General features: G+C 38.2%; 1 protein-coding gene across 3 annotated transcripts in view; it reads left to right on the plus strand.

Moving 5' to 3' along the window:
• RFX7 (regulatory factor X7) overlaps nucleotides 1-27,941 on the plus strand; it is a 180,207-nt gene that overhangs the window by 97,749 nt on the left and 54,517 nt on the right. For 2 of the 3 annotated variants that reach the window (XM_072615859.1, XM_072615840.1), the window contains one exon: nucleotides 4,997-5,030. In XM_072615859.1, coding sequence (XP_072471960.1) covers nucleotides 4,997-5,030 — 34 coding nt within the window. Of the gene's footprint in view, nucleotides 1-4,996; nucleotides 5,031-27,941 lie in introns of those variants that run through there. The other variant, XM_072615851.1, reaches the window with a different exon arrangement.

Raw genomic sequence — 27,941 nt, forward strand, 5'->3', positions numbered from 1 at the left:
AAATTGTGGCATATCAATGTAATGGAATATTATTACATTGTAAGAAAGAGATGATTTCAGTGAATCCTAGGGAGTATGAAGTGAGGTAGTAAACTGATCGAACCAGGAAAGTAATTTATATAAAGACAACAACTTTGAAAGATTTAAGCACTTTGATCAGAGCAGTGACTAAACATGACTGTAGAGGACCCATGATGAAACGCGTTGCCCACTTCCTGTCAGAAAGGTTATGGATACATGCTGCAGAGACATACATTTTTGAACATGAGTAGTATGGATTTCTTTTTCTCGACTATGCTTATTTGTTACCAAGTGCATTGTGCACATGTGCAGTTTTGAAAGTAACATGGGTTTATTGTATACTGAATTTAAAAAAGAAGGGAAACTGATATAAAAACAAGTATATACACGTTTTAAGTACCTATTTTATGTCTCACTTGCTAGTAATTTGTCCCAAAAATATTTCTGTTGTTGTGTCATGGAAGAAATCTTGGAAAATACCTTGTTGTAGGAGAACTTTTAAGGCAGTATTTTCCTCTAATGAATCATTAGTCCAAAACTCCAGTGGATTTGTGCTTTGATGTATATTACCTCTAGATATTAAAATCATGACCCATTCATCTCTGCCTATCCTATAATAATAATATTTAATAAATATAAATTATGAATATAATTTTAATAATATAATATTTTATAATATAATAATATCCTATTCCTCTGACATCGAAATTTGGATGGGATCCATTCATACTTTTCTTCCTCTTCTCTTGCCAGTGTGTGTATGTCTATTAATGCAGAAGTTAGACTGTCCACTTGTACTAGGTGATTATCTTATTGTCTTTTTTTTTTTTTTTTGGTGGTGGTGGTGGTTGTATATTTCTTTAATGACATCTTTTTAACCACTTCTGCAGTCTCCCTGGATGTAATGTATTGAAGCCCTTCAGTTGATCTCTGAATTAATTCCTTTAAAATCAGACACTATAGTGTTTATTACTTAATTTTATTGGAAGATTTGGTTATTAAAAGATGAGCCACAAAACTTGGATTCGTTAAAAGAATGTGCAGTTTTTCTTTTTTTTTAAATTAATTTATTTAACTTTTAACATTCATTTTCACAAAATTTTGGGTTCCAAATTTTCTTCCTATTTGTCCCCTCCCCCACCCCAAAGCACTGACCATTCTAATTGCCCCTATCACCAATCTGCCCTCTCTTCTATCATCCCTCCCTTCCCTTGTCCCCATCTTTTCTTTTGTCCTGTAGGGCCAGATAACTTTCTATACTCCATTACCTGTATTTCTTATTTCCTAGTAGCAAGAACAGTATTTGACATTTGTTCCTAAAATTTTGAGTTCCAACTTCTCTTCATCCCTCCCTCCCCACCCATTCCTTTTGGAAAGCAAGCAATTCAATATAGGCCATATCTATGTAGTTTTGCAAATGACTTCCATAATAGTCGTGCTGTGTAAGACTAACTATATTTCCCTCCATCCTATCCTGCCCCCCATTGCTTCGATTCTCTCTTTTGATGCTGTCCCTCCCCAAGAGTGTTGACTTCAAATTGCTCCCTCCTCCCATTGCCCTCCTTTCCATCCTCCCCCCCACCCTGCTTATCCCCTTCTCCCCCACTTTCCTGTATTGTAAGATAGGTTTTCATACCAAAATGTGTGCATTTTATTCCTTCCTTTAGTGGAATGTGATGAGAGTAAACTTCATGTTTTTCTCTCACCTCCCTTCTTTTTCCCTCCACTAAAAAGTCTTTTGCTTGCCTCTTTTATGAGAGATAATTTGCCCCATTCTATTTCTTCCTTTCTCCTCCCAATATATTTCTCTCTCATCACTTAATTTCATTTTTTTAAGATATGATCCCATCCTATTCAATTCACTCTGTGTGTGTGTGTGTGTGTGTGTGTGTGTGTGTGTGTGTGTGTGTGTGTGTAATCCCACCCACTACCCAGATACTGAAAAGTTTCAAGAGTTACAAATATGGTCTTTCCATGTAAGAATGTAAACAGTTCAACTTTAGTAAGTCCCTTATGACTTCTCTTTGCTGTTTACCTTTTCATGCTTCTCTTCATTCTTGTGTTTGAAAGTCAAATTTTCTTTTCAGCTCTGGTCTTTTCATCAAGAATGCTTGAAAGTCCCCAATTTCATTGAAAGACCATTTTTTTTCTCCTGAAGTATTATACTCAGTTTTGCTGGGTAGGTGATTCTTGGTTTTAGTCCTAGTTCCTTTGACTTCTGGAATATCCTATTCCACGCCCTTTGATTCCTTAATGTAGAAACTGCTAGATCTTGTGTTATCCTGATTGTATTTCCACAGTACTTGAATTGTTTCTTTCTAGCTGCTTGCAATATTTTCTCCTTGACCGGGGAACTCTGGAATTTGGCCACAGTATTCCTAGGAGTTTCTCTTTTTGGATCTCTTTCAGGCAGTGATTGGTGGATTCCTTGAATACTTATTTTGCCCTCTGGTTCTAGAATCTCAGGGCAGTTTTCCTTGATAATTTCATGAATGATGATGTCTAGGCTCTTTTTTTGATCATGGCGTTCAGGTAGTCCCATAATTTTTAAATTGTCTCTCCTGGATCTATTTTCCAGGTCAGTTGTTTTTTCAATGAGATATTTCACATTATCTTCCCTTTTTTCATTCTTTTGGTTTTGTTTTTTGATTTCTTGGTTTCTCATAAAGTCATTAGCCTCCATCTATTCCATTTTAATTTTGAAAGAACTATTTTCTTCAGTGAGCTTTTGAACCTCCTTTTCCATTTGGTTAATTCTGCTTTTGAGAGCATTCTTCTCCTCATTGGCTTTTTGAACCTCTTTTGCCAGTTGAGTTAGCCTATTTTTCAAGGTGTTATTTTCTTCAGCATTTTTTTGGGTCTCCTTTAGCAAGGTGTTGACCTGCTTCTCATGCTTTTCTTGCATCTCTCTCATTTCTCTTCCCAGTTTTTCCTCCACCTCTCTTACTTGATTTGCAAAATTCTTTTTGAGCTCTTCCATGGCCTGAGCCCATGGTATATTTATTTTGGATGTGTGGGATACAGAAGCCTTGACTTCTGTGTCTTTCCCTGATGGTAAGCATTGTTCTTCCTCATCAGAAAGGAAGGGAGGAATTATCTGTTCACCAAGAAAGTAACCTTCTATGGTCTTATTTTTTTTCCCTTTTCCAGGCATTTTCCCAGCCAGTGACTAGACTTCTGAGCTTCCTTTTCACACCCACCTGGCCTCCAGATCCACCCAGCCAGCACTTGGGGTCTGAGATTCAAATGCTGCTTCCCAGTCTCAGGGCTTTGGGTGGGAGCAGGGCTGCTATTCAGTGTGAGATTAAGTTCAGGTGCTAGGGTGGGGGCAGGGCTGCCTCAAGGGGCTCAGTTCCCTCAGGGGGTTTATGCTGAGACCTGCAACAATGGATCCAGGCTTCTGCCTGCTTGGGGAGCCCCTGTCCACTGCCACCCCCGCTGCTGCCTCCCGAGGGGGCCTGAGTTATGGGGACACCCCACTCCCCTCTGGCAAGCCGAAAAAACCCTCCCACCGACCTTTGGCACCTGTGGGTGGAGGGAGCTGCGTGGCCACTGGAGATTCTGTCCCTGAAGCCTGCTCAGATCTGCTCCTCTCAGTGCCGAGCGGCCAAGGCAGGGCTGGGCTCCACTCAGGTCCAGTGCATGATGGACCTTTTGCATCAGGTTTTCAGGGCTCTCTGGAACAGAAATCTCATCTGCTCCCTTGTTCTGTGGCTTCTGCTGCTCCAGAATTTGTTGGGAGTTCTTCTTTACAGATATTTTATGGGCTGTGGGTTCAGAGTTAGCCTATGTGTGTCTTTCTACTCCGCCATCTTGGCTCCTCCCCCCGAATGCGCAGTTTTTCAAAGACAATCTTGCCTGTTATGTTTCTTCTTTTTCATTTTTGGCTTATCTCAGTGTCCATTTTACTGTATCCTTACAGTATAGTGGAAAGGATACTGACCCTGGAGATAGTGGACCTGGATTTAAAGCTTTCCTCTGATGCTTAGTATCTGTGTGTGACTTTCAACAAGGCACTTAACCTTTCTGGACCTCAGTTTACTCATCAGTAAACGAATTAGGTTGTACTAGATGGCCTCTGAGGTCCCTTCAAGCTCTAGTTCTGTGATCTTACATGTGCATTGATAGACAGCTTCTATAGGTTGTCCACCCAACTACACATTAAATGGACCAACAGGTTGGTTTTTTTTTTAAATAGGTGACAGAACAAGCAGAATTTTGTATATAATTTATCTTTTATGTTTCCAATATAGTAATATATAGGAAATTACCTGTGTAATAAAACCTCTATAAATTGCCATATCCCCCTCTTGTTTATTAAATTATCTCATTTTTCTGAGTAATTATTAAATGCTTTTTTATTTTTAAGCATCCTTAATCATTCTTTTTTATTTTTCTAATCTGTTTTGTAAGAAGTTTCCAGATTGAAAATTATATTGTTTTCTCATTTTTTAAATTAAGAGAAAGACATCATTTGAAGTAACAGGCAGGTAGTAAAAATTATAATTTGATATTCTATGTCCAATATCCTTAGTTCTAAGTATGATACTTTATCAACACTTATTTTCACTTTAAGAGGATATGAATAACTTCAGAATATCTTTTGATATTAATACTCAGAAGTGGATTCATTTGCTAAGTGAATGGGGAGGAGTATGGAATAATGGTGTACTTAGAAAATATATAGATAATTCTGATAAATTGTGAGGTTGTAAGTACATTTACTTTAAATCTGGGAAACATGTAAGTGGATAATAATTGTTTTTCCTCCTTTTTGTGTGTGGAAAAAATCAGAGATTCTAGATCCTTTTTTTTTTGCATTTGAGTTTTTTAATGAGAAGATACATGGCTTTGTTTTCATGAGCAGCAAGGAAAAGACAGACAAATCAGTATATGTGCTTTGGAATATTATAGTTAAAAGTCAATAAGTATATCACAATGATTAATTTACCTTTTTTTCTCCTCTCATTTTTAGCAAAACTGTACAATCTAAAGTGGACTGCATTTTGGTAAGTAAAAATGTTAATGTTGAAATGTTTCTTTAGGCTAATTTTATTACATAAAAATATTAATGTTTATTAAATATTGTTTTAAAATATATCCTGATTTTAATAACAAGCTATACACTGAAATAGGTCTACCGTGTTTTCTTATATGTTACTTTTACAAGACATAACAAAACCCTCTCCAAAAGGCAACTTAAAGTTATTTAAAGCTTATTATCTTTTGCTGAAACTAATACTTCTGGAAGTAAATACATTAATTAAACTGGATATTTTCCCCTTCTATTAAGTACATAAATTTGGTATTTTGGGGGGTAGTGGTGATATAATTGGTCATTATTTTCTTTTCTTTAGAGCAAATGTTAAGATGGTGGTGTTGTTGTTTTGTTTTGCCTGTATATGCTTTTCAGATGTGGGCTAGATCTTTAAGAGTTAAATATACAATTAATTAATAGTTTAATTTTAGATTGTATTTGTAGTTCTTAGCTCTTGCTGCACATATAGTTGAGTGGAATATGATGCTTCGGTGGGGGAAGGAGCATGCAGCTGTTCTTGCTACTGGAATAGTGCTGGCTTCTTGCATGTCTCTCTCTGCTGGTTCTGCCTAGAGTAATCAAGGGTCCTATTCTCAGCTTCCCAGCAGTGTCACTTCAGTAAGCCAACCTTTTCCCTCACCTCTGGACTTGTGAGTTCAGGATGTCTTCCCTACCAAGTGTAATAGAAAGACATTAATTCAGTTGTTGGGTGCTTGACTACATCTTACTGGCCAGAAGCCATGATGAGAAATGGGATAAGTCGAGAACTGCAGTATTTCTGTGTTGATTTCAACATAGTTTCTGGAGAACTTTGTTCTATGTTTGATGGCATCAGGTGATTATCTAGCTTGTATATTTACTGAGAAAATGAAGGGTAGAGCCTTTTGTAATTATTAGATATGATATGTGCTTAGTAATTACAAAAATCTAAATAGTATCCAATTGTTTAGCTTTTTCTGTTTATCCTAATAATTAGAGAAGTAAGTATAACTTTAATCTTTGTTAGAGTTCAAAGTTGTGTTAATGTTTTGGGCAGAAAATTTAAAGCTATATCTACATATGGTCCCCTAGTTCAAAAGTATACATGATTGTATTTTTAAATTAATGTATTATGAGATATCCTTGCTGCAGTGCACTGGATTTGGAATCAGAGGTTGTGAGGTCAGATTCTAGCACTGCACCTTATTACCTTTATAACCTTAGGCAAGTCACTTAAATTTTCTAGGCCTCAGTTTCCTTTTCCTGTATAAGGATGAGGTTTCACTAGATGATCTTTCAGTGCAAGATTTTATCATTTAGAACATAGTATAAGACATAATTAAGATTAAAACTTTCAATAACCTCTGCAAAAACAGTCGAAGAATGCAATTTGCCATTATATTTTAGTAACTGTTATATATGTGTTTGTTATAATCAGAACATTCAGTTCAGTTCAGCAAATACTTGGTAAACACCTACTATGTACAGAGGTACTGAATTGGGCTCCTGGAATAAATACTAAGACAAAAATAAAATCTTCCCCTTCCTGCAGTGAGTTTACATTCTAGGAAAACATAACATGCAAGTATATTGCAAAGCAATTTGAGAAGGAGAGCAACTAGAGACATTGGGGAACTCTAAACTGTATAAAAAAAGTTGTTTGGTGTTAGTGAACATGAATTACCTTATTCATATCACTGTTTGCATGTGTAGAGGAGAAATGACATTAATATAGTAAGAAGCTATGGGTAATAAGCTCAAATGATGTAGCTTCCTGGAAAAAAAAAAGTAGTTAGGTTCTTATGTCCCTAGAATTGAGTCATTTCCAAATGTCTTCCTCTTCCAATATGTGTTGACTGTCAGTGCATTCATGTATTCTTCCTGTAGGAATATCTTGTATATTATTAAATATACCCAATGACTTGCCTGTAAATCTTAAAATTTGTTAATAGGAATGGATCATAAACTAATACATCGTTTCTCAGCCTGTAGACCTCTGGTGATGGGAGAGAAATAGAGTTGTTCCAAGGGGTCATCAAATTCATATGCATACTAAGCTTTGTTATTTTTCTTTAGTTTCAGAAATATATCCATAGCATGAGTGACAATCTATGTGTCTCAAATAAATGAGTAAACAAGCTCCTTGTAGAATGAATATCACCAACTGCCTATTAGACATTTCAAACTGGAGTTCTTTCCTTTGCCATTACCCCCCATTTGTCACCTCTTCGCTTCCTTATCTTAATTTCTTGATGAATCAATTCAGTCCTGCACTGTCTTATTCTCTCAAATCCCTTGCCTCCTTAACAGCCAGTTTTGTCCTGAAAAGCTTCAGCCTTGATTTTATTCCCATCATCTGTTGCTTCACTTCTACTCATACGCTGCTGAGTAGTGTTTGAGAAAGTAATGAAACCATACTGACTACTTTTTGTGACTTAATCTCAAGTGAGATTAAGATTGACCTCAAGGCAATCCTTTTCCATCTCCCTGATGAACTCACTTTCTCTGCACCACAGCAGCTTTTCCAAACTTTCCTTTCTTTCTCAAAACTCCTTTAATTCCCTCTTCTTCTGCCATCTCAGCTAAGAACCTTGTCTCATTTCATTGAAAAAATTTTAACTATTTATTGAGAACTTTGTTCTTCCCTCCTCACATCACCCAGATGCCTCCTGCCATTGTCTTCTTTTACCTTTGTTTTAGAGGTGTCCCTTATCCTTGCCACATCAAAGCCCTTCTACATGCCGAAGCAATCCCATTCCATCCTGTCTTCTCTAGCAGATTTCTGCCTTCTGTTATTCCCACTCTCTCATTTAGCTGCAGTTTCTCACTGTCTAATCTCTGTCTAATGGCTACTTCCTGCTGCCTGTAAACATGCCCATTTTCCCCTCATTCTCAAAAAACTCTCACTTGATCCATCTAGCCCTACTAGCTATTATCCCATGTTTCTCCGGCCTTTTATGGCTACATTCCTTGAGAAGACCATCTAAAATAAGCACCTTCACTTCCTTTCCTCTCACTGATTTCTTAAACTCTAAGTTTTTGCTTCCAACTTTATTCAATCAAAGATGATTCTCTTCAGAGTTACCATTGACCCAATCTAATGGCCTTTTCTCAACCATCATGTTTTTTGAGTTCTCTGCAGTCTGACTCTGTAGATCACCTTGATGCTCTCTTCTTTCCAGTTTCTCTGAAACTGCTCTGTCCTGGTTGTACTCCTACCTGTCCTCCTTTTGCTAGATCTTCCTCCAGGGCAAGCCAATTGAAAGTGGGTGTCCCCCCGTGCCCTCAGGGTTCTGTCTTGAGCCTTGTTTTCTTCTCCCTTTTTTTCTATTTCCTTTGGTCTTCTCATCAGCTCCAGTGGATTCAATAAGTATTTCTCTACACATGATTCTTATCTGACCTTTCTCCTGAAACTTGATATGCTTATTGAATATCTCAATCTGCATGTCTTTGTAGATATCTTCAACTCAACATTTCCAAAACTGAACCTCATTATCTTTCTCTCTCAAATTATCCCCCTTCTAGAATTTCTTAATATTGTCAAAGTCACTATCCTCCTCCTAATCATCTAAGCTCACAACCTAGTGTCCTTCTCAACTCCTTGTTCCATTTCACTATTCATATCCAGTCTGTTGCCAACACCTGTTGGTTTCACCTTACTAACATGTCTCCTATATGCCCCTTTCTCTCTCTACCCTCTGGCACTGCCAGCACCCTATTCCAGATTCTCATCACCTCACACCTGGAGTATTACAATACTCTTCTCTTTGGTTTCTCTTTGCCTCAAGTCTCTCCTCACTCCATTCCATCTCAGCTGTGAATTTATTCTTTATAAAGCACAGATCTGACCATGTCACACACTGTCATTCAATAAACTCCAGTGGCTCCCTATTTCCTCAGCAATCATATATGAAGTCCTCTGTTTAGCATTCAAAGCCTCTCACAACTTTTCACCCCCTCCTATTTTTCTAGAGATATCAGGGAATTGCCCTTAGCACCTTACTCTTTGCCAGCCACTCTGCAGTCTGGACTCCAAGCATGTTCAGACTCCAAGCATGTTCACTCACTGGCTGTCTCTTGTGCCTAGAAGGCTCTCCCTCCTCATCTCTGCTTCATGAATTACCTGGCTTCGTTCAAGTTCCAGTTAAAACACCGTTTCTGTATACTGACTCCACCATATTTACACCATGATGAATAATGATCAAGGAACTTCTTCCACCCAAAACTTAATAAAGTTTCCTGGTGCCTAAGTGCTTTTAGCCATAAACTCACAGCCAATTGGAAAGTGGGTGGCCAGGAAAATCAGTCCCAGCAAACAATCCAATGTTGTCCTTTTAGGTCAACATGAATATCCAGCAAGGCCATGTGTGAGGCAGAAAGAGTGGAGAGCTCACTTGAGAAAGCCCAATGGTGGTCAGAAAGTTCCAGGGTGGCATCCCTTAAAGTTCAAGAAATGCTGCAATGCTTAGACCTGAGAAGCCAGGATCTCTGGGCCCTCTACCTTTTTGATCCTGTGCTCTGTATTTCAAAGATTCAGAGGGGAAGCCTAATCTAAGGAGGGTGGAAGTCAACCTAGGACAAGAAGAAGTATAACCAACTACCCTACACAAAAGTGTAATATGACACAGAGCTGGCCTTGACAGAATGCCCTAGTTTAACCAGGAGAAGATATCAACTAGTATAAAAAATTATTGTAACTCTAGAAACTCCCCCAAATAGTTATTGCCAGCAGTGGCTCACAGAGGAAAAAAGCAAAAAACAAAACAAATCCAAACAGATTTTCCACAAGGACTACAAAAATAGAAATGAAGCAAGAAGTAAAAAATGAAATAAAAGCTCTGGAGAAACTAACTGGAAGGAGAATAACTAACGTAGAAACAAAAATACTAAATCTTAACTGAAAAATAAAATCCATGAAAAAGAGTATATCAAACAAATCAGTGACTGAGACAAAAAATTTGAACAAAATCCCAAGATGGAAAAATAAGAGAAGAGAATGTAAGATACAATTGCTAGTGCAAACAGTTGAGTTGCAAAATAGATCAATGAGAAATAATGTATTTCTGTATAGAAAAAATTCATTTTTTCTTATGTTTCGATTTAGAATTTTTTAAAAAATGGAATCAGCTTCTGCCCTAGCAAGGTTTTACCCTGATAATTGTATTACTGTCTAGGTAAGATTCCCACATTGCCATATCAAGATCATTAAGAACAAAAGTTCTCAGCTCTGACATCATAGGACATGTGTGTCCCCTTGGACCAACAGAAAGACAGAAAAAGAATCTTAGAATTGAAAGGGACTTTAGAAGGGATCCAGTTCATCACTTTTCTAGGCAAGAATCCTCTTCAGCATCTGCAGTAAAGCAAGAACATTTGACTGTAGAGATTGTATGAACAGCCATAGTACTTCTGTTGAGAACAATGGTAAATTGGATAAGAAACCTGCTAATAGCCCTATGAATCTTGGTTGATTTATATGTCATTTTGCAAGCCTTTAAGTTGATAGTTCTAGTTATAGAAGAATTCTAATGGTGAACTTCATAGAGGGATATTCAGAAAATATGTAGATAATTGAGAATCCTTTTATCTCACTTTCTGAAATTATAAAAATTACCTTTTAAAAATATTTTCACCTGAAAAAAATAATTTCTTACCCTTGAATGCTGAGAATGTTATGGTTCATTTGAAGACTAGGTTCTCTACTTTTAATATTAGCATCTTTCTTTACCTTGTGGCATATACAGTATAGGGTATTGTTGCTAAAGATGCATTTTTTCCAAGTTGTATTTTTATTGCTTGGAGGTAGCATGTTATCATGGATAGAATGCTGTATTTGAAATTAGAAAAATAGGAGTTTAAATAGCCTCTCCGACCCTACTTATTTTATGGACATTGGCAAATCATTTAACCTCTCTGAGCTTCAAATTTCTTATCTGTAAATATGTATTTCAGAAAGTTGTGAAACTTGAGATAATGAATATGTTATCTTCAACTCAAACATATTTTATATAATAAGTGTTATATTTATTTGGTGGCCTGGCAAATGAGAGTGAGAATCAAACATTAGTTTTTCCAGATGTTTAAGCAGTTTCTATGAATTGGAGCTAATGAATGGTTCTGGTGGCAATAATAATTTTTCTGGTGACCAAAGAGATTGTACTCATGGAGAGAATCCCACATGACCATCGTATGTGCAAAAATGATTCGGTAAATCTTGGAAATACATATGTTAGAAGAATGTGTGGTTCCTACCTTGCTGATTGATGGAAACGTGATACAGAGACCATGTCATGTTCATCAGAATTAAAAGAGACAATGCCACTTTCATGAGATCTTGGCATAAACTATTGTTATAGAAATCCAAATGTATGTTTTTGGTAAATGAGTTCCACAGAAATATGAACAATCAGCTTAACAAGCATTTATCAATTACTGTGCACCAGGCAGTATGCTAGGTGCTGGGGATAGAGAGAGAAAAATGAGTAATTTTGAAGTTTCTCCTCATGACTGTGATTAGAGATATGCTAGTTCATTCTCTTATCTAATTCTGACACAGTTTTATGTAATAACACCATATATATGTACGTATATATGTTGCTAGAGAACATTATCCTTCACTGTAGTAACTTCATTCCACTTAACTTGAGAAGAGTAGCCTTACAAACTTTACTATATAAATGTCATTTTTTTTTGTAGCTGTGAATGACTACTCAAAAATACTAGAAAATTTCCCTTTGTTTATATTAATCCACTAGCAAATAATTTTTACTATATACTGAATGCCTACCACAGTCTTTGTTTTGTGTAAGATAACAAAGTAAAACGTGATCAGATCCTCAAGGAACTTACAGTCTAATTGGGAAGCCATAATGAACATATGCCTCCATTATAGTGAGCAATTAAATGCCAAACTATTTGAGCCTAAGTGCATTTGAAGTCTTGTGGGCTGTTTGTCAAGAAAAGCTTCATTTAAGTTAATTAACAGAATGTTTTTAGAAAGTCTGAATTCACAAATAACTTTGAAAGACTTAAGAACACCTATCGTTGTAGTGACTGGCTATGATTATAAAGGATTCGAAGCGTGCTACCCACCTCCTAACATATATAATGGACTCAATTTTAAGAATGAAACACATTTTTGGACACAACCATTGTGGAAATTTATTTTGCTTGACTATACATATTCTTACAAAGAATTTGCTTTTGTTTTTTCCCCTCTGAATTTGTGGAGATAGAAAAAGAATATTTTGTCAACATCATAGACTCAACATATTTAAAACTGAACTGATTATTTTCTCCCTTTTTCTAAATTTTCCTATTACCACTGGGGGTACCACCATCCTCCTTACTCAGGGTCACAATCTGTGTATCCTCTTAAACTGCTTACTCACCACCCCCTCATGTCTAATCATTGCCAAGTTGTGTTGAATTGACTTCTGTAACATATTTTGGATACTCTCCTTTCTCTATTCTGACATAGCCACCACTCTAGTGCAGGCCCCCATTGCCTCACACATTGAGCCTCAAGTCTCTCTCTACTCCAGTCCATGGTCCACTTGAGTGCTGAAGTGTTCTTAAAATTCAGTTCTGATCATGTCTTACTCCTACTCTAGAGACTGACTCCCTGTTGCCATCTTTGTAGTCCTGTTTGTCTTTTAAGGCCCTGACAATCCAACCCCCACCGACTTTTCCAGTTTTCTTCACATATTCTTTAGCCCAGTGACGCTGGCCCCTTTGCTGTTCTCTGCTCCAGGCACTCCCTTTTCGCTGGTTGACCAAGGCTTGGAATGCTGCCACTCCTCATCCCTACCTCCTGACTTCTTTCAGGTCTCAGCTCCGATCCCACTTTCTGCAAGAGGTCTTTCCATATTCCCTTCAATGGTAGTGCCTCCCTCAGACCTCGTACAGATCTTGTATGTGTTTGCATATTGTCTCTTTCCTTGGATTGTAAGATGTTCTTTGAGGGCAGTGACTGGGTTTTTATCATCATTTATTTTTCTGTTTTTGTCCCTAGTTCTTACTATATAGTTCCTGGCACTTAAGAACTTAATAAATAATTTAGTAAATCCTTGTTGACCTGACTTTGACAGACAAGAAAAATGAAAGAAAGAAATACAATATCTGAGAAACACAAATTGCTCATACCAATATGGTATGTATGGTATATAGTATGTCATAATTCTTTGAAACCATGATTATCAATGATGAAAGGTCCCTAACTTTAGGAAAACATTCTTACTCTTTCCAGTTAAGAACTTTTTTAATTAACATTTTTAGTAACATTTTTCATGTTAATATACACAAAATAATAAACTGGACATAGCTCCAAAATAATTTAATTTTTTCTTTCAAATTTTATCACTCCAGAGTATTGAAATTCTGCTTTGAAAATCTCCCTTGGGATAGTGTGAAAGTATTTTCTAACCCTCTCAGTTCAGCTGCTTCATGTTTCATATTCTATTGTGAGAATGGGTATAATGGCCACTCAAAATAAAGACACTTAACTTCTTTGGGCCTCAATTTCCTTAGATGTAAAATGAGCACATAAGGGTGATTGATTGCTTTGGTCTCCTCTTATTTTAGAGTTTATGAACCTGTAACATAAAGCACTGCCTAATCAACACTATCCTTTCTGACTTTGCTTTCTTTGTGGTTTGGTTTTAAAGCAGGAAATTGTATACTTCTTTTACCTCTAACACCTGTCTGGCTATAACTAAAAACAGTGGTATGCAGACAGCCTTTATAGGTTACTTTCTGTTGAACTAGATGTAAACTAGATCTGATTGTTTCTCTGAAGTGATATTGTAGGGAATTATAATTCTTACCAAAGGCTACATATTTAGGTTTTTATCTATAGAAGATACCTGCAAACACTATATAAAGCCAACTATATAGAGGATTTTTAAATATCTATAGTAGTTAGCTTTCCAGAGTGTGTGAATAGTGAAGGTGGTGCAGTGTACAGATTGCTGGACCTGGAGTCAGGAAGATTTGAGTTCAAATGCAGCCTCAGACACTTGCTAGCTGTGCAATCGTGGGCAAGTTACTTAATCTCTCTTTGCCTCAATTTCTTCATCTGTAAAGTGGAGATAATAAGTAGCACCTACCTATCAGGGTTGTTGTGAGGATCAAATGAGATAATAGTTGTAAAGTTCTTAGCATATCATAAGCACTATATAAATGCTAGCTATTATTATTGTCCTTGCTGCTGCCATTTCTATATAGTTTTCATGTTTACAAAAACGTTAGTTATTATTATTACATATATTTATATATGAATCACCAAGAATTTATTAAGCACTTAATTAATGCCAAGCACTGTGTTAGGCATTGGGGATGCACAGATGGAAGAGATGTTGCTTTCAAGGAATTTACTTTCTCTCAGGGAATACAGCATGTACGTACATTAATACATACAGCATAAATTCAAGGTAATTGGAGGCAGTGGTGGCAGGGATTAGAGACTAGGGAGACCAAGAAAGGCTTCATGTAGAAGGTCCTTTTGAAGGAAACTAGGGACTCTGTGGGGTAGGGGTGAAGGGGGATAGCCTTCCAGAACTGGGGAATAGCTGTTATAATGGAAACACAGAGATATAGCAAGAAGTCTAGTTTGACTAGATAGTAAAATGCGAAAAGGTATGAAATTTAAACTGTTGGGTGAAGCCAAACAAAGGAGTTTAGATATTATCCTAATGGGAATAGGAAGGCATTGGGGTTTATTGAGTAGAGGAGTGACATAGACTTGAATTTAAAGGAAATGCAGTTTCGGTGCTGTGTAGAAGAAAGTTTAAAGGGGGGAAACTTGAGGAACAGAGAACAGCTGGGAGACTGCTCAGGTCACTGTTCAGGTGGAAGTAATGAAGTCTCAAATTAAGATGGTGGCCATGTGAGTAGTGAGAAGAGAATGGGTGCCAGATCATAGGGTCATAGATACAAAGTTGGAAGAAACCTGTGAAGCCATCCAGTAGGCCAATAAATAATCAATAAACATTTATTAAATGCTTAGGTGCCAGGCACCATGCTAAGCACTGGAAATAGAAATACAAGCAAATTCAAAGACAGTCCTTGCCCTCAAAGGAGCTTGCAGTCTGAATTAGGGAAAAAGTATATGAAAGGAAGCTGAAAAGGAGGGAGGAGGAATGCAGGTTTGGTGGTCAAAATGAATGCAGTCTGGTTGGAAATAAGATGTTTGAGGATATTTTTGATGTTCCCTCTTAAATGGAGGAATTTATGACTCCATCCCCGATCATAGGGACTGAGGTTATTGTTGAGATGTGAGTAATGTTGACCTAAAAGTTTGGTTAATGAGGCAAACAGGCTAGATGATATGTAAATTCATATTATTTGTTCCCTTAAAGCTAGCCAAAGCTAACAAGCTTCTATGTAACAAGGAGCCAAAAAAAAACAAAACAAAAAAAACCTGATAAAAGATTGACCAGGCTTAAATATGTTTTAGGACAATCCCAAGATGTCTGTGTCCCTCAGATTTATGGTCCCCATATGTCTTTAAGTACTAGGAGAAAAGAATTTTTTTAGTTGAATAAATTGTAAATACAAATTGACAAGACAGTTGACAAAGTAGTGTCAGTTTGAATTCATGATGCCAGGATATCTGTTTGTCTCTGCTTAGCAGGATAAGACAAATCCTACCACTCTGGTTGCAAGCATCCTGTCACAAACAAGAAGAAAACTTCATGCTGACCTTACCCAGTCTTTGAAGTTGCTGATGCAGAAAGGGCATTTTTAGAGCAAAGCTAAGCAGTCAGGTTGATTAGTTTAGGCTTTGGCCTTTATTAATGTTATTTTTTTTTAACATTTTTAACATGTTTTTTTAACATCAATTTTGATGTTAAATGATTATCAATAACAAGGCTGATTGGATCTTGCAAGATGGTGAGATTTACCAAAAATATGAGTTTATGGGGGGGGGGGGGTTGGTGGAGAAGTCAAAGTCCAAACTTAGTGCAACTGAATGGGAAATGAGATGTCCGAAGAGTTTCATCCCCTCATTTCATTGGTGAAGACACTGAGGCCCAGGTGTTGTGGAGGTAGAAATGACAAGACTGAGCAACTGACTTGATAAGGTGGGAAGAGGAATAGAGAGGAGTCAAAGATAAAGCATTATGTTAACCTTAAGAGAAATAGTGAAAGAAGAGGAGGTTTGTAGGGAAAGGTAAGTACTTTTTTGAATATGTTGAATTAAAACACCTGTGGAATATCCAGTTTGAAAATGTCCAGTGGGCAGTCAGTAATGTGGACTCAGTATGCACTCCTGGGAGTCATCTTCGTAGGGATATTAATTGAACCTGTGGGAGATGATGAAGACTGAGCCTTGAGCACACCCACAATTATACCACAAAATGGTATGTACGAAGAGCCAGCAGAGGAGACTGAGGAATCAAACAAGTAGGAAGAGAAGCAGGACAGAAAAAGGATAAAAGTTGTGGCAGTCAAAGAGTCATTGCCAACACCAGCAAGAGCAGTTTTTCTTGAGTAATGCATTCCGAAGTTGGATTGTAAAGGATTGAGAAACGAGTGAGAAGAGAGGAAGTACAGGTAAGGTGTGTGGCCATCTTTTCGAGGAGTTGGGCAGAGAATGAGAGGAGAGATTGAAAATAATAGCCTGTGGGAATGACAGGGGGCAAGGAAAGTTAACCTTAGAAAGCTCTTTAAGGGCAGAATCTGTTTTGTTTCTGTCTTTATGTCCCTAATACCTAGCACAGATAGATATAGATTAAGCAGGGAAAAACAGTAGGGGCAGAAGATTGTATTGAATGTGATATACAGTATCATAGTATATGGTATCAAAGTCTTATTTTACTTAATGGCATATGTATTATGTTCTTTCCAATAGACCATAGGCTCTTTTGTTGGGATTGGAAGCTCAATTCCGTGTGGACAGTCTCGGGCGGGTAAAGGTGGGAGCTTCTAAATCTTAGAGCTCTCACGAGACCCTCCCAGGAAACGACAGGGAATCGAGGTGAACTGAGCTATCTCGAGTAATTCCGCCTCTTCCCGTGAGAAACGTGGTGGGGGAGAGATCTCCCCGCCCTCGAGATTGTCCCGGATCTGGGCACACCTAGTTACCTAACAGCACGGTATTCAGATGCAAAACTATGCGGCTGAAGGTTAAGTAGGATTGAGGAAGCCTGAAAGCTCTCTTAGCATGTGAGGAGCCAAGAGGACAGTAGGCTCCGCTTTCTTCTTTCCTCTCTCCCCTCCCCCTCTCTCCCTGCTTGTACTTCTACTTCCAATCCCTTAAGATCCTAGCCTCCTTAGGAAATCTCCCCCTCTTCCTCCTAAGGAAGACCCCCCTGCACTTGTAACTAGACCCTGAAATAAAGCTCAACCCTTGTTCGACTCTGGAACGTCCTTTCTCTCATATGAGCATCCGGTTTTGGCCAACCGAAGACCTCGGAGGTGAGGTAAGAAGACTCGGGTAGCCCACACAGGCCTCTAGGTCTGGCACTCTTTGAGGTCAGAAATAATTTTGTTTTTCATCTTTGTATCCCTGACATCGCTACTAACGTCATACTTTGGTACCTTATTCTGACATGGAAGCTAATGTCAGTTTTCAAAGATTCCAGAGGAACTCAGAGTATAAAAGGTTCTACCAAGTCGGAAGTATGAGCCTAGTGAAGGATTGCATATTTGTTTCCTGAAGACCAATTTAGAGATTCTCCCCTAGGTTAGCCACAGGGTGGTGAGTTTTTTTTTTTAGTCAGCAACTCTTGTATACTGACTACAATATTAAATTTTATAGAAGTTGGTATTTGAGCTATTCATGTCATTAAAGGTACAGATCCTTGAAGTATTTCTGTTTCCAAGCACTGAGCTTTACGTATGTATTTATAAATGTCTGCTAAATTGAATTCTTCATAGTTTTTTACCTACTTTTCATTTAAAGAAAAACAAAACCTGAAGAAGGAATACCTACCGTAGAGTCATGAAATTCAGGAAAACTTTAGGGAAATTTTCAAGTAATATTGTGAAGAGACTTTTGAAAAGAAACTTCCCTCTTTTGCTGCGTTTCTGTCAGGAACGGCTTCAGGTCATGGAAGTCCTTTCCTGGTAGCCCCACTTGGTGCCTACACAAATTATCTTGTATTACTTTGCATGTACTTATTTAGGTTTATGTTGTTATCCTGCTGTTGGAACAGAGACTCCTTGAGAGCATTGACTATATTATTTTGTTTTTGTCTTTACGCTCTTAGTACATTAATTGCAGTGTACGTATCAAGTTCCTAATAGATGTTTGTTTAATTAAATTGTGTATTTTCTTACAGTAAGCATAGGTATTAGAGATCTAATTGTTTTCCTTTCCTCTTTACCCTACACCCTAATGTTTTATAAACTTACCTACCTTTAAAATACACAAAGAAGCCTATATTTGCATTGTTTTTTTTCCTTTGATCTCTGACCCACTGCAGTGTTTCACTATGCCTCAAGGCTTTAACTTCAAAGTCAATATGTATAACATTAATGTGATTTTGATTCGTAGTATGATAGATCTAGAGATGAAAAGTAACTAAGAAATCGTCTAGCGCAGCCTTCTAATTTTACAGGTGAAGAAACTGAGTCTGAGAGTTTAATTGACTTGCCTTAGGTTACCAGGTAATAAGTGGCAAACCCAGAACCTTAACTTGTCCTACAACATTGTTTTTTCATCTTAGCTATTAGACTGTACTTTGTTCCATTGTAGTGGATTAAACTGTAACTAAAATAATTTTTTATCTTTTATCAATATTTAGAAAAATTTAGTGTAGCACCAGGTAGCAGGTTTTTTAACAGACATACCAGAATTTATATATCCAAATGAATATTGTCCCCTTAAAATAATCTCCTTGCAGGGGGAAGTGTGTACTTATTCTTAGGTTTTTACCTTTACTTTAGTAGTACCTCTTATTTTTCACTTTAGAATAGTGAGAATTCCTCTTTTTGGAATTATTTTAATAAGTATCAGTGTGGTAACTACAGAAGAAAACCAGTTTCATTATTTTTCTAGTCAGGGCACATTCTGCCTTAGTCAAATATCTCCTTTTTGCGCTCTCTCTTTTCCTTTTGTTCTACTCTCTCATCTCTCCTTCTACAAATTTATAATATTATTAATGTTATTGGCTTTGTGATGCAAATGCCAGTTAAGAAGTGGAGGACTATCCAGAACTTTAACACCTAACAAGTACCTAGCAAGACTTTACCTAGTGGCTAGAATTTTACATCAGAAACTGTCTTCTGGACTTACAGATAACATGCCTATACTACAAATAATGGACTTTGAAGTATCCTAGAGAACACAGCCAATAAACTGTACTGAAACCAGACTGTTATCACAGACCAAATTTTTGCCCATTATCACCCAGCAGTAATGTTAACTCATAAAAACTTAAAAGAACATTTTTATAGATGTCACCATTTAAAACTCTCATAATCTTCAAGATCCATGAATGAAAAGCTTTCCAAGTAAAGAAGTCTAACTGAAGAGATCAAAATTATATGAGACCAGAATGAGGTACACATTATCTGGATTATCCTGTCTACTTTTGAAGCTGTACAAAGGATGTGTTCAGCATAGCTGTAGAGAATGAGCTTACATTCTAATACTTTTTATTCAATTACAAAAAGCAGTTTTTTTATCTACCTCTGCAATAGTTCATAATAGGGTGATGACTAGCTCCAGGACCATTTCTGTCTAACTCCTTTTTTTTTTTTTTTGTACCAGCCTCTCTGCTGATCTCCAATCTTGCATCTCAAACTGCCTTTCTGACATTTTGAATTGGATATCTTTTTTTATTAGTTTATTTTTATTTTTCAACATTCATTTCCATAAGTTTTACATTTCCTCCCCCTCCCACTCCAGGATGGCATGCAGTCTTATATAGGCTGTACACATACATTCATATTAAACACATTTTCACATTAGTCATGTTGCATAGAAGAATTATAACAAATGGAAGAAACCACGAGAGAAAAAAACAGAAAATAGTCTGCTGTGCTCTGCATTCTGACTCCATAGTTCTTTCTCTGGGTGTGGATGGCATTTTCCATCATGAATCCTTTGGAATTATTTGCATTGAGAAGGGCTAAGTTTATCAAAATTGGTCATCACACACTGTGGCTGTTACTGCATACAATGCTCTCCTGGTTCTGCTCACTTCACTCAGCATCAGTTCACATAAGTCTTTCTAAAGTCCACCTGTCTTATCATTTCTTATAGCATAACAGTATTCCATTACATTCATATATCACAACGTGTTCAGCCGTTCCCCAGTTGATGGGCATCTCCTTGATTTCCAGGTCTTGGCCACCACAAAGAGAGCTGCTATAAATATTTTTGTACATGTGGGACCCTTTCCCATTTTTATGATCTCTTGGGGATGCAGCCCTAGAAACAGTATTGCTGATTCAAAGGGTATGCACATTTTTGTAGCCCTTTGGGCATAATTTCAAATTGCTCTCCAGAATGGTTGGATTGGCTCATAGCTCCACCAACAATGAATTAATGTCAGACTTGGATATCTGATAGACATCTTAAGCTCAACATGTCCAAAATGGAACTCATTATCTTTTCCTCAGCTAACTCCCCCTCTTTCCCTATTACTGTCAAAGGCTACACCATCTTCCCAGTCTCTCAGGCTTGCAACTTAGGAGTCATTCTCAACTCCTTACAGTGTCTCACCCCCCATATCCAGTATGTTTGCCAAGGTCTTTTAATTTCACCTTTACAACATCTCTAATGTGCCCCCTTCTCTCCTCTGACACTGCCACTACTGTGGGGCAGGCCTTTATCACCTCCTGCCTGGACTATTGTAATAGCCTGCTGGTGGGTCTGCCTGCCTCGAGTCCTTCTTTCAGTCCATCCTCCATTCAGCCACAGAGTAATTTCCCTACAGCTCAAGTCCAACCATGTCACCCCCTTACTCCTCTACTCATTAAATTCTAGTGGCACCTGATCATTTCCAGGATAATATAAAAAATTCAGAGCCCTTCAGAAAGGACTGTGAATGCCATATAGAAGTCTTCTTATACCCCATCTCCCTTATTCACTTTACTTTCCAAATACACCTTGTTCCCTGCCATATTCTCTTTGAACCAGTGGAACTGGCCTCTGTGCCTGCTCCAGGCATTTTCTCAAGCTGTCCCCTATTCCTGGAATGCTCCTCTTCCTCATCTCTGCCTACTGACTTGCCTGGCTTCGTTTAAATTACAGCTAAAATCCCATCTTCTACAGGAAGCCTTTCCTAATTGTTCCTAACTCTAGTGCTTTCTCTTTGTTAATTACTTGCTATTTCTCCTGTACATAGTTTGTATATGTACTTTTGTTTGCCTGTTAGATTGTGAACTCCTTGAAGGCAGGGACTATCTTTTTTGCCTTTTGTTTTCATCCTCAGTGTTTAGCATGGTGCATGGCACATAGTAACTACTTAATAAATGTTTATTGATTGATTGAACAGTTATTCATAAAAATTTAAGAATGATTCTTAAGTAAATGTTTCTATACCAAATGCTTCTTCAGATAATATTGAAGTTTTGAAATATAGAGACCTATAGAAGAAAAAACTTCCAAAATCAGAAATCTAGCAGAAAACGATTAAAAAGTAAGACAAGTTACATGTTACCACTGTCCTCCTATCTCCTGTTAGAGTTGTTATGAAGATATTTTCTTGTGTTTGCAGAGTATGAGCATAAATCTTAGTATTCTTATCCAGTTATTAAAACTAGCCATTTTAGGAAGCTGTACAATATTTCACAGAACTTTAAATATATAAGAATAATAACAGGATAGCATCTCATACCAGAGCATTTCTGAACCCTATCATAAAAGATGCAGATGAGATAGTAATAATAATGGCTATCCCTTGGAGATAGTCAGGACATATATATTACTTTCTTTTAACAATTAATATGTTGCTGGTTATAATGGCACACGGTATAAAACCTGCTACCAGAGAGATTTGCTGATCTCTTGAACTAGAGAATTTTGAGCTGGCAGTGTGCTTGGTGGACTGGGTGTCTGCAGGAAGTCCAGCAATCAATTTGGTGACCTTCTAGTAGGAGGGGGCCTCGGGTTGCCTAAGTGTATGGGGGTGGGGATGGTCTGAACCTGCCCATGTCAAAGCTTCTGTGCTAAGAATGATCAGTGAAATCTGGCCCACGAGTAGCCCTTGTATTTTCAGTTTGGGTGTGGAAAAAAAATGTGTGGCCTGTGGAAGAAGAAAATAAGCAGTTGTGAGAGGTTACACTGGTCTGGTAGGAAGGACAGGGGAAGGTTAGCGTGTGTGTGTGTGTGTGTGTGTGTGTTGGGGAAGGGTTTTCCATTTGTAATGACTCCTTATATTCACTTTTTACCTTTCTTCCACCTGTCATACAACTGTGGCTTATGTCCCTTGGGTGACTAACACTGTGGGCTATTGAGAATGACTGCCTTTTACTAAGCTTTTTAAAACCGAAGGAAAAAGTGGCTGAGTAGTATGACCTTCACTTTTTAACTTGAGAGAGGCAGCCTAGTGAAGTGGTAGGATGTGGAATACTTCCCTGTTCTGCAGCTGTTGGCCACATCACTAAATCTCTCTGAATTTAAGTTTTTTCATCTGTTAAATGAAGTTCATAATGCCTTTCTTGCTTCACAGGATTTTGTGAATCAGGTGAAAATACTTTGAAAAATGTGACATGCACTATTATGATAATTACTGAATAGTAAGTTCTATGAGGATAGGGAGTATATACTATTTTTGTATATTGCCCAAGGCTTGACATGCTGTAGTGTAATAGTAGGCGCTTAAAAATTATTGGACTCTATTGAATTGTGATGGTCTCCTAATTTTTGAATTTCATTTTTTGACTAAAAGTAGCTCAAACATTATTTTACTGGCTAGAAAACCTGCGTGTTTCATTCTTAGGAAATTTAAGAACTGATCTTAGGCAAGTAGAACAGGATTAAATGTTTGAATCTCAACTGTTTAAGTTTGGGGTATCTTACAAAAAATTCTATGGCAGTTCAGTGGTAAATGGATGCAGTGCCAATACATATCCTCCCGGGGATAATGAAAAGCTATTGTTACCGTCATGTTGGATGTCTTCCCCCACCCAAATTCATCATAGTTCTTTATTATAAGAAATTTAGAGCTTTATCAGAAAGGTATCCATTAACTATTCTGTTAATAACTACCCTTGATGTGATATATCATGATTTTTACTACAGAATCATCTTTTTTTTTTTTTAATTAAATTTATTTATTTAACTTTTAACATTCATTTTCACAAAATTTTGGGTTCCAAATTTTCTCCCCTTTTATCCCCTCCCCCGCCAAACACCAAGCATTCTAATTGCCCTTATGACCAATCTGCTCTCTCTTCTATCATCCCTCTCTGCCCTTGTCTCCATCTTCTCTTTTGTCCTATAGGGCCAGATAGCTTTCTATACCCCTTTACCTGTATTTCTTATTTCCTAGTGGCAAGAACATTACTCGACAGTTGATCCTAACACTTTGAGTTCCAACTTCTTTACCTCCCTCCCTCTCCACCCCTTCCCTTTGGAAGGCAAGCAATTCAATACAGGCCAAATCTGGTAGTTTTGCAAATGACCTCCATAATAGTTGTGTTGTATAGGACTAACTATATTTCCCTCCATCCTATCCTGTCCCCCATTACTTCTATTCTCTTTTGATCCTATCCCTCCCCATGAGTGTCGACCTCAAATTGCACTCTCCTCCCCATGCCCTCCCTTCTATCATCCCCCCCACCCTGCCTGTCCCCTTATCCCCCACTTTCCTGTATTGTGAGATAGGTTTTCCTACCAAAATGAGTGTGCATTTTATTCTTTCCTTTAGTGGAATGTGATGAGAGTAGACTTCATGTTTTTCTCTCACCTCCCCTCTTTATCCCTCCACTAATGAGTCTTTTGCTTGCCTCTTTTATGAGAGATAATTTGCCCCATTCCATTTCTCCCTTTCTCCTCCCAATATATTTCTCTCTCACTGCTTGATTTCATTTTTTTTTAAGATATGATCCCATCCTCTTCAATTCACTCTGTGCATTCTGTCTCTATGTATGTGTGCGTGTGTGCATGTGTGCATGTGTGTGTGTGTAATCCCACCCAGTACCCAGATACTGAAATGTTTCAAGAGTTACAAATATTGTCTTTCCATGTAGGAATGTAAACAGTTCAGCTTTAGTAAGTCCCTTATGACTTCTCTTTGCTGTTTATCTTTTCATGCTTCTCTTCATTCTTGTGTTTGAAAGTCAAATTTTCTTTTCAGCTCTGGTCTTGTCATCAAGAATGCCTGAAAGACCTCTATTTCATTGAAAGACCATTTTTTCCCCTGAAGTATTATACTCAGTTTTGCTGGGTAGGTGATTCTTGGTTTTAGTCCTAGTTCCTTTGACTTCTGGAATATCCTATTCCATGTCCTTCGATCCCTTAACGTAGAGGCTGCTCGATCTTGTGTTATCCTGATTGTATTTCCACAATACTTGAATTGTTTCTTTCTAGCTGCTTGCAATATTTTCTCCTTGACCTGGGAACTCTGGAATTTGGCCACAATGTTCCTAGGAGTTTCTCCTAGTTCCAAAAAGGATCTCTTTCAGGCGGTGTTCTGTGGATTCCCTGAATATTTATTTTGCCCTCTGGTTCTAGAATCTCAGGGCAGTTTTCCTTGATAATTTCATGAAAGATGATGTCTAGGCTCTTCTTTTGATCATGGCTTTCAGGTAGTCCCATAATTTTTACATTGTCTCTCCTGGATCTATTTTCCAGGTCTGTTGTTTTTCCAATGAGATATTTCACATTATCTTCCATTTTTCCATTCTTCTCTCTTTGTTCTGTGATTTCTTGGTTTCTGATAAAGTCATTAGCCTCCATCTGTGCCATTCTAATTTTGAAAGAACTATTTTCTTCAGTGAGCTTTTGAATCTCCTTTTCCATTTGGCTAATTCTGCTTTTGAAAGCATTCTTCTCCTCATTGGCTTTTTGAACCTCTTTTGCCAATTGAGTTAGGCTAGTTTTCAAGGTGTTAATTTCTTCAACATTTTTTTGGGTCTCCTTTAGCAGGGAGCTGATCTGCTGTTCATGCTTTGACTTCATGTCTCTCATTTCTCTTCCCAGCTTTTCCTCTACCTCTCTAACTTGATTTTCAAAATTCTTTTTGAGCTCTTCCATGGCCTGAGCCCATTGGGTGGGCTGGGACACAGAAGCCTTGATTTCTGTGTCTTTGCCTGATGGTAAGCATTGTTCTTCCTCATCAGAAAGGAAGGGAGGAAATGCCTGTTCACCAAGAAAGTAACCTTCTATAGTCTTATTTCTTTTCCCTTTTCTGGGCATTTTCCCAGCCAGTGACTTGACCTCTGAATATTCTCCTCACACCCACCTCGCCTCCTGATCCTCCTAGCCAGTGTTTGGGGTCTGAGATTCAAATGCTGCTTCCAGCCTTAGGGCTTTTGGAGGGGCAGGGCTGCTATTCAGTGTGAGATTAAGTTCAGGTGGTCAGGTAGGGGCAGGGCCGCCTCTCAGGCTCAGTTCCCTCAGGGGGTTTATGCACAGACCTTCCACAATGGATCCAGGCTCCTGCCCCCTTGGGGAGCCCCTGTCTGCAGCCGCCTCTCAGCTTCTACCTCCCGGGGGGGCCTGAGTTATGGGGGCACCCCACTCCCCTCTCAACCCGCCAAAGAGACTCTCTCACCGACCCTCGTCACCTGTGGGTGGAGGGACTTGTGCCGCCGCTGGAGATCCCATCCCTGAAGCCTGCTCGGATCTGTATGTCTCGGTGCCGCGGCCGCGGCAGGTCTGGGCTGGGCTCCGCGTCTGCAGCGCGACGGACTTTTTGCGAGAGGTTTGCAGGTCCCTCTGTGGGTGGAGGGACCCGCGTGGCCGCTGGAGATCCCGTCCCTGAAGCCTGCTCGGATCTTTTCCTTTCAGTGCCGCGGCCGCGGCAGGGCTGCACTTAGCTCCTAGTCCCGGCGCCCAGTCCGCAGCACGAAGGACCCCCCCGCGAGAGGTTTGCAGGTCTCTCCGGAACAGAAATCTCCCTCGCTCCAATGTTCCATGGCCTCTGGGTGCAGAATTCGCCGTGAGTTACTTCCCTATAGCCGTTCTATGGGTTGTGGGTTTGGAGCTATGTGTATGTGCGTCTTTCTACTCCGCCATCTTGGCTCCGCCCCCCCAGAATCATCTCTTTAACCAAGATCGAGAATTCTTAGAACAGGAGACATGCTAAAATCTTTTATTGGTAACATTATGCCATAAAATAGGTTTTTTTAATCAAAGGAAATTTTTGTTCTTAGAAAAATAATGAGCTTTGTAGATCTTGTTTATAAATTTTAGCAATAATAAATTAGTTTTGTAATTTAAGAAATTGTATTGGAATTAACTAGTCGATCCATCATTTAGGTTATAGCAATACTTGTGAGAGGCAGCATGGTGTAATGGATAAATGTTTGAGGGCAAATCACTTAACTACTTAGTATTCTCGGCATCCCTTTAAGACTGTAAGTTGCATTGGTAAAGGAAGCTTCTCTATATCATTGAAATTACAGGACTAGTCTCTAGCTATACTTAGTATTTTTTTTAAACTTTGTTGGAAATTACCTAGTCTAGCACATAACTTTTGCTTGACCTCAAAAGCCAGTGACAGATTTGAGCAACAGAAACAAGCTGTAGCAGTCAAAAGAAAGTGATGAGAACACTAGAAAGCATGCCATATAACTAAAGGAATGGAAGATGGATTTACCAGGGGCCATAATGATGGTCTTCAAGTGTTTGAAGGGCTGCCACCTTAAAGAGGGCTTTCATATACTTTTTAGTGCTTTGTGGTGGAAAATAGATCCAGGGGCAGTTAGTGAATGTTGCAGTGAGGCAGATTTGTGCTTAATGTAAGGGGAAACTTCCTAACAATGAGAACTTTCCAAAGGTACTTTGGATTCCATAAGTGTATCAGGAGTGATTTCTTTCTCTAGAGGATTCAAGGCACATGTTGGGCCACCACTTGTTAAGGACATTGTAGAAGGAATTGTTAGGGATGTTTGGATTAGACCGTATGTCCCCAAAGGTGACTTCCAATTCTTAGATCCTGTGTTTCTATACTCCTGCATTTGCTGCTGAGCTGAGCTCATAGGATGGATGCTATTGAGTGAAGGAGAGAGAAGAGTTTGTATGTATAACTTACAGGAAGGGTCCCTCGTCTCTAGGAATTGAACTGAGATTATTTATTCTGAATGTTTTCCTGCAAATCCCAAGTGATGGCAGAGGGTCATCCTGTTAACTGAGACAATTTTTACTAGAGTTTTTCCAGGAAGCAGCCAATTAAAATGAGTTGTGACTTCAAATAGATTCATTGTGAGGAGATTATAAAATAAAGGGGTTTGGACTAGATGACTCCTAAGGACTTTCCATTTCTAAAAATAACGATCTCATCATATTGTGAATGAAATACCTTTTATCCTATGAATAGACACTCAGGTGACTATGGAGATGTTATAAAATCTGACTTTTTTCCTTTTCTTTAGTTCAGTTTTGTGGAAGTGGGAGAAAGGCTACATAGTCACTCAAAAATCATCAGTGTGTGTACAGAATTTCATTTTTTAAAGCCTCCTTTGTAAAGGGACCATATTTAAGTAACTAGTTCTATCTGTTGCTTGTAAACTATCTAATTTATATGAAAGCCATATGCTATATGACTTTGATCTCATAAGTTCTTTTTACTTCTTAGGTGTACTATATTTTCAGGTGTTCTCCTATTCTCTGGATTCCTTCAATGATTTCCATAGTGCCTGACATATAACAAATGCTTAATAAATGCTTATTAATCAATTAATGGACTGGATGGTTGATTTGGGTAAGGTAGATCATCTTGTATTACATATTTTGTTTTTATATATTGGGAACTAAAATGGACTTACTGGGGAAGTCACT

This window comes from Notamacropus eugenii, chromosome 1 (assembly GCF_028372415.1).
Source record: "Notamacropus eugenii isolate mMacEug1 chromosome 1, mMacEug1.pri_v2, whole genome shotgun sequence".
NCBI classification, from domain to species: domain Eukaryota; kingdom Metazoa; phylum Chordata; class Mammalia; order Diprotodontia; family Macropodidae; genus Notamacropus; species Notamacropus eugenii.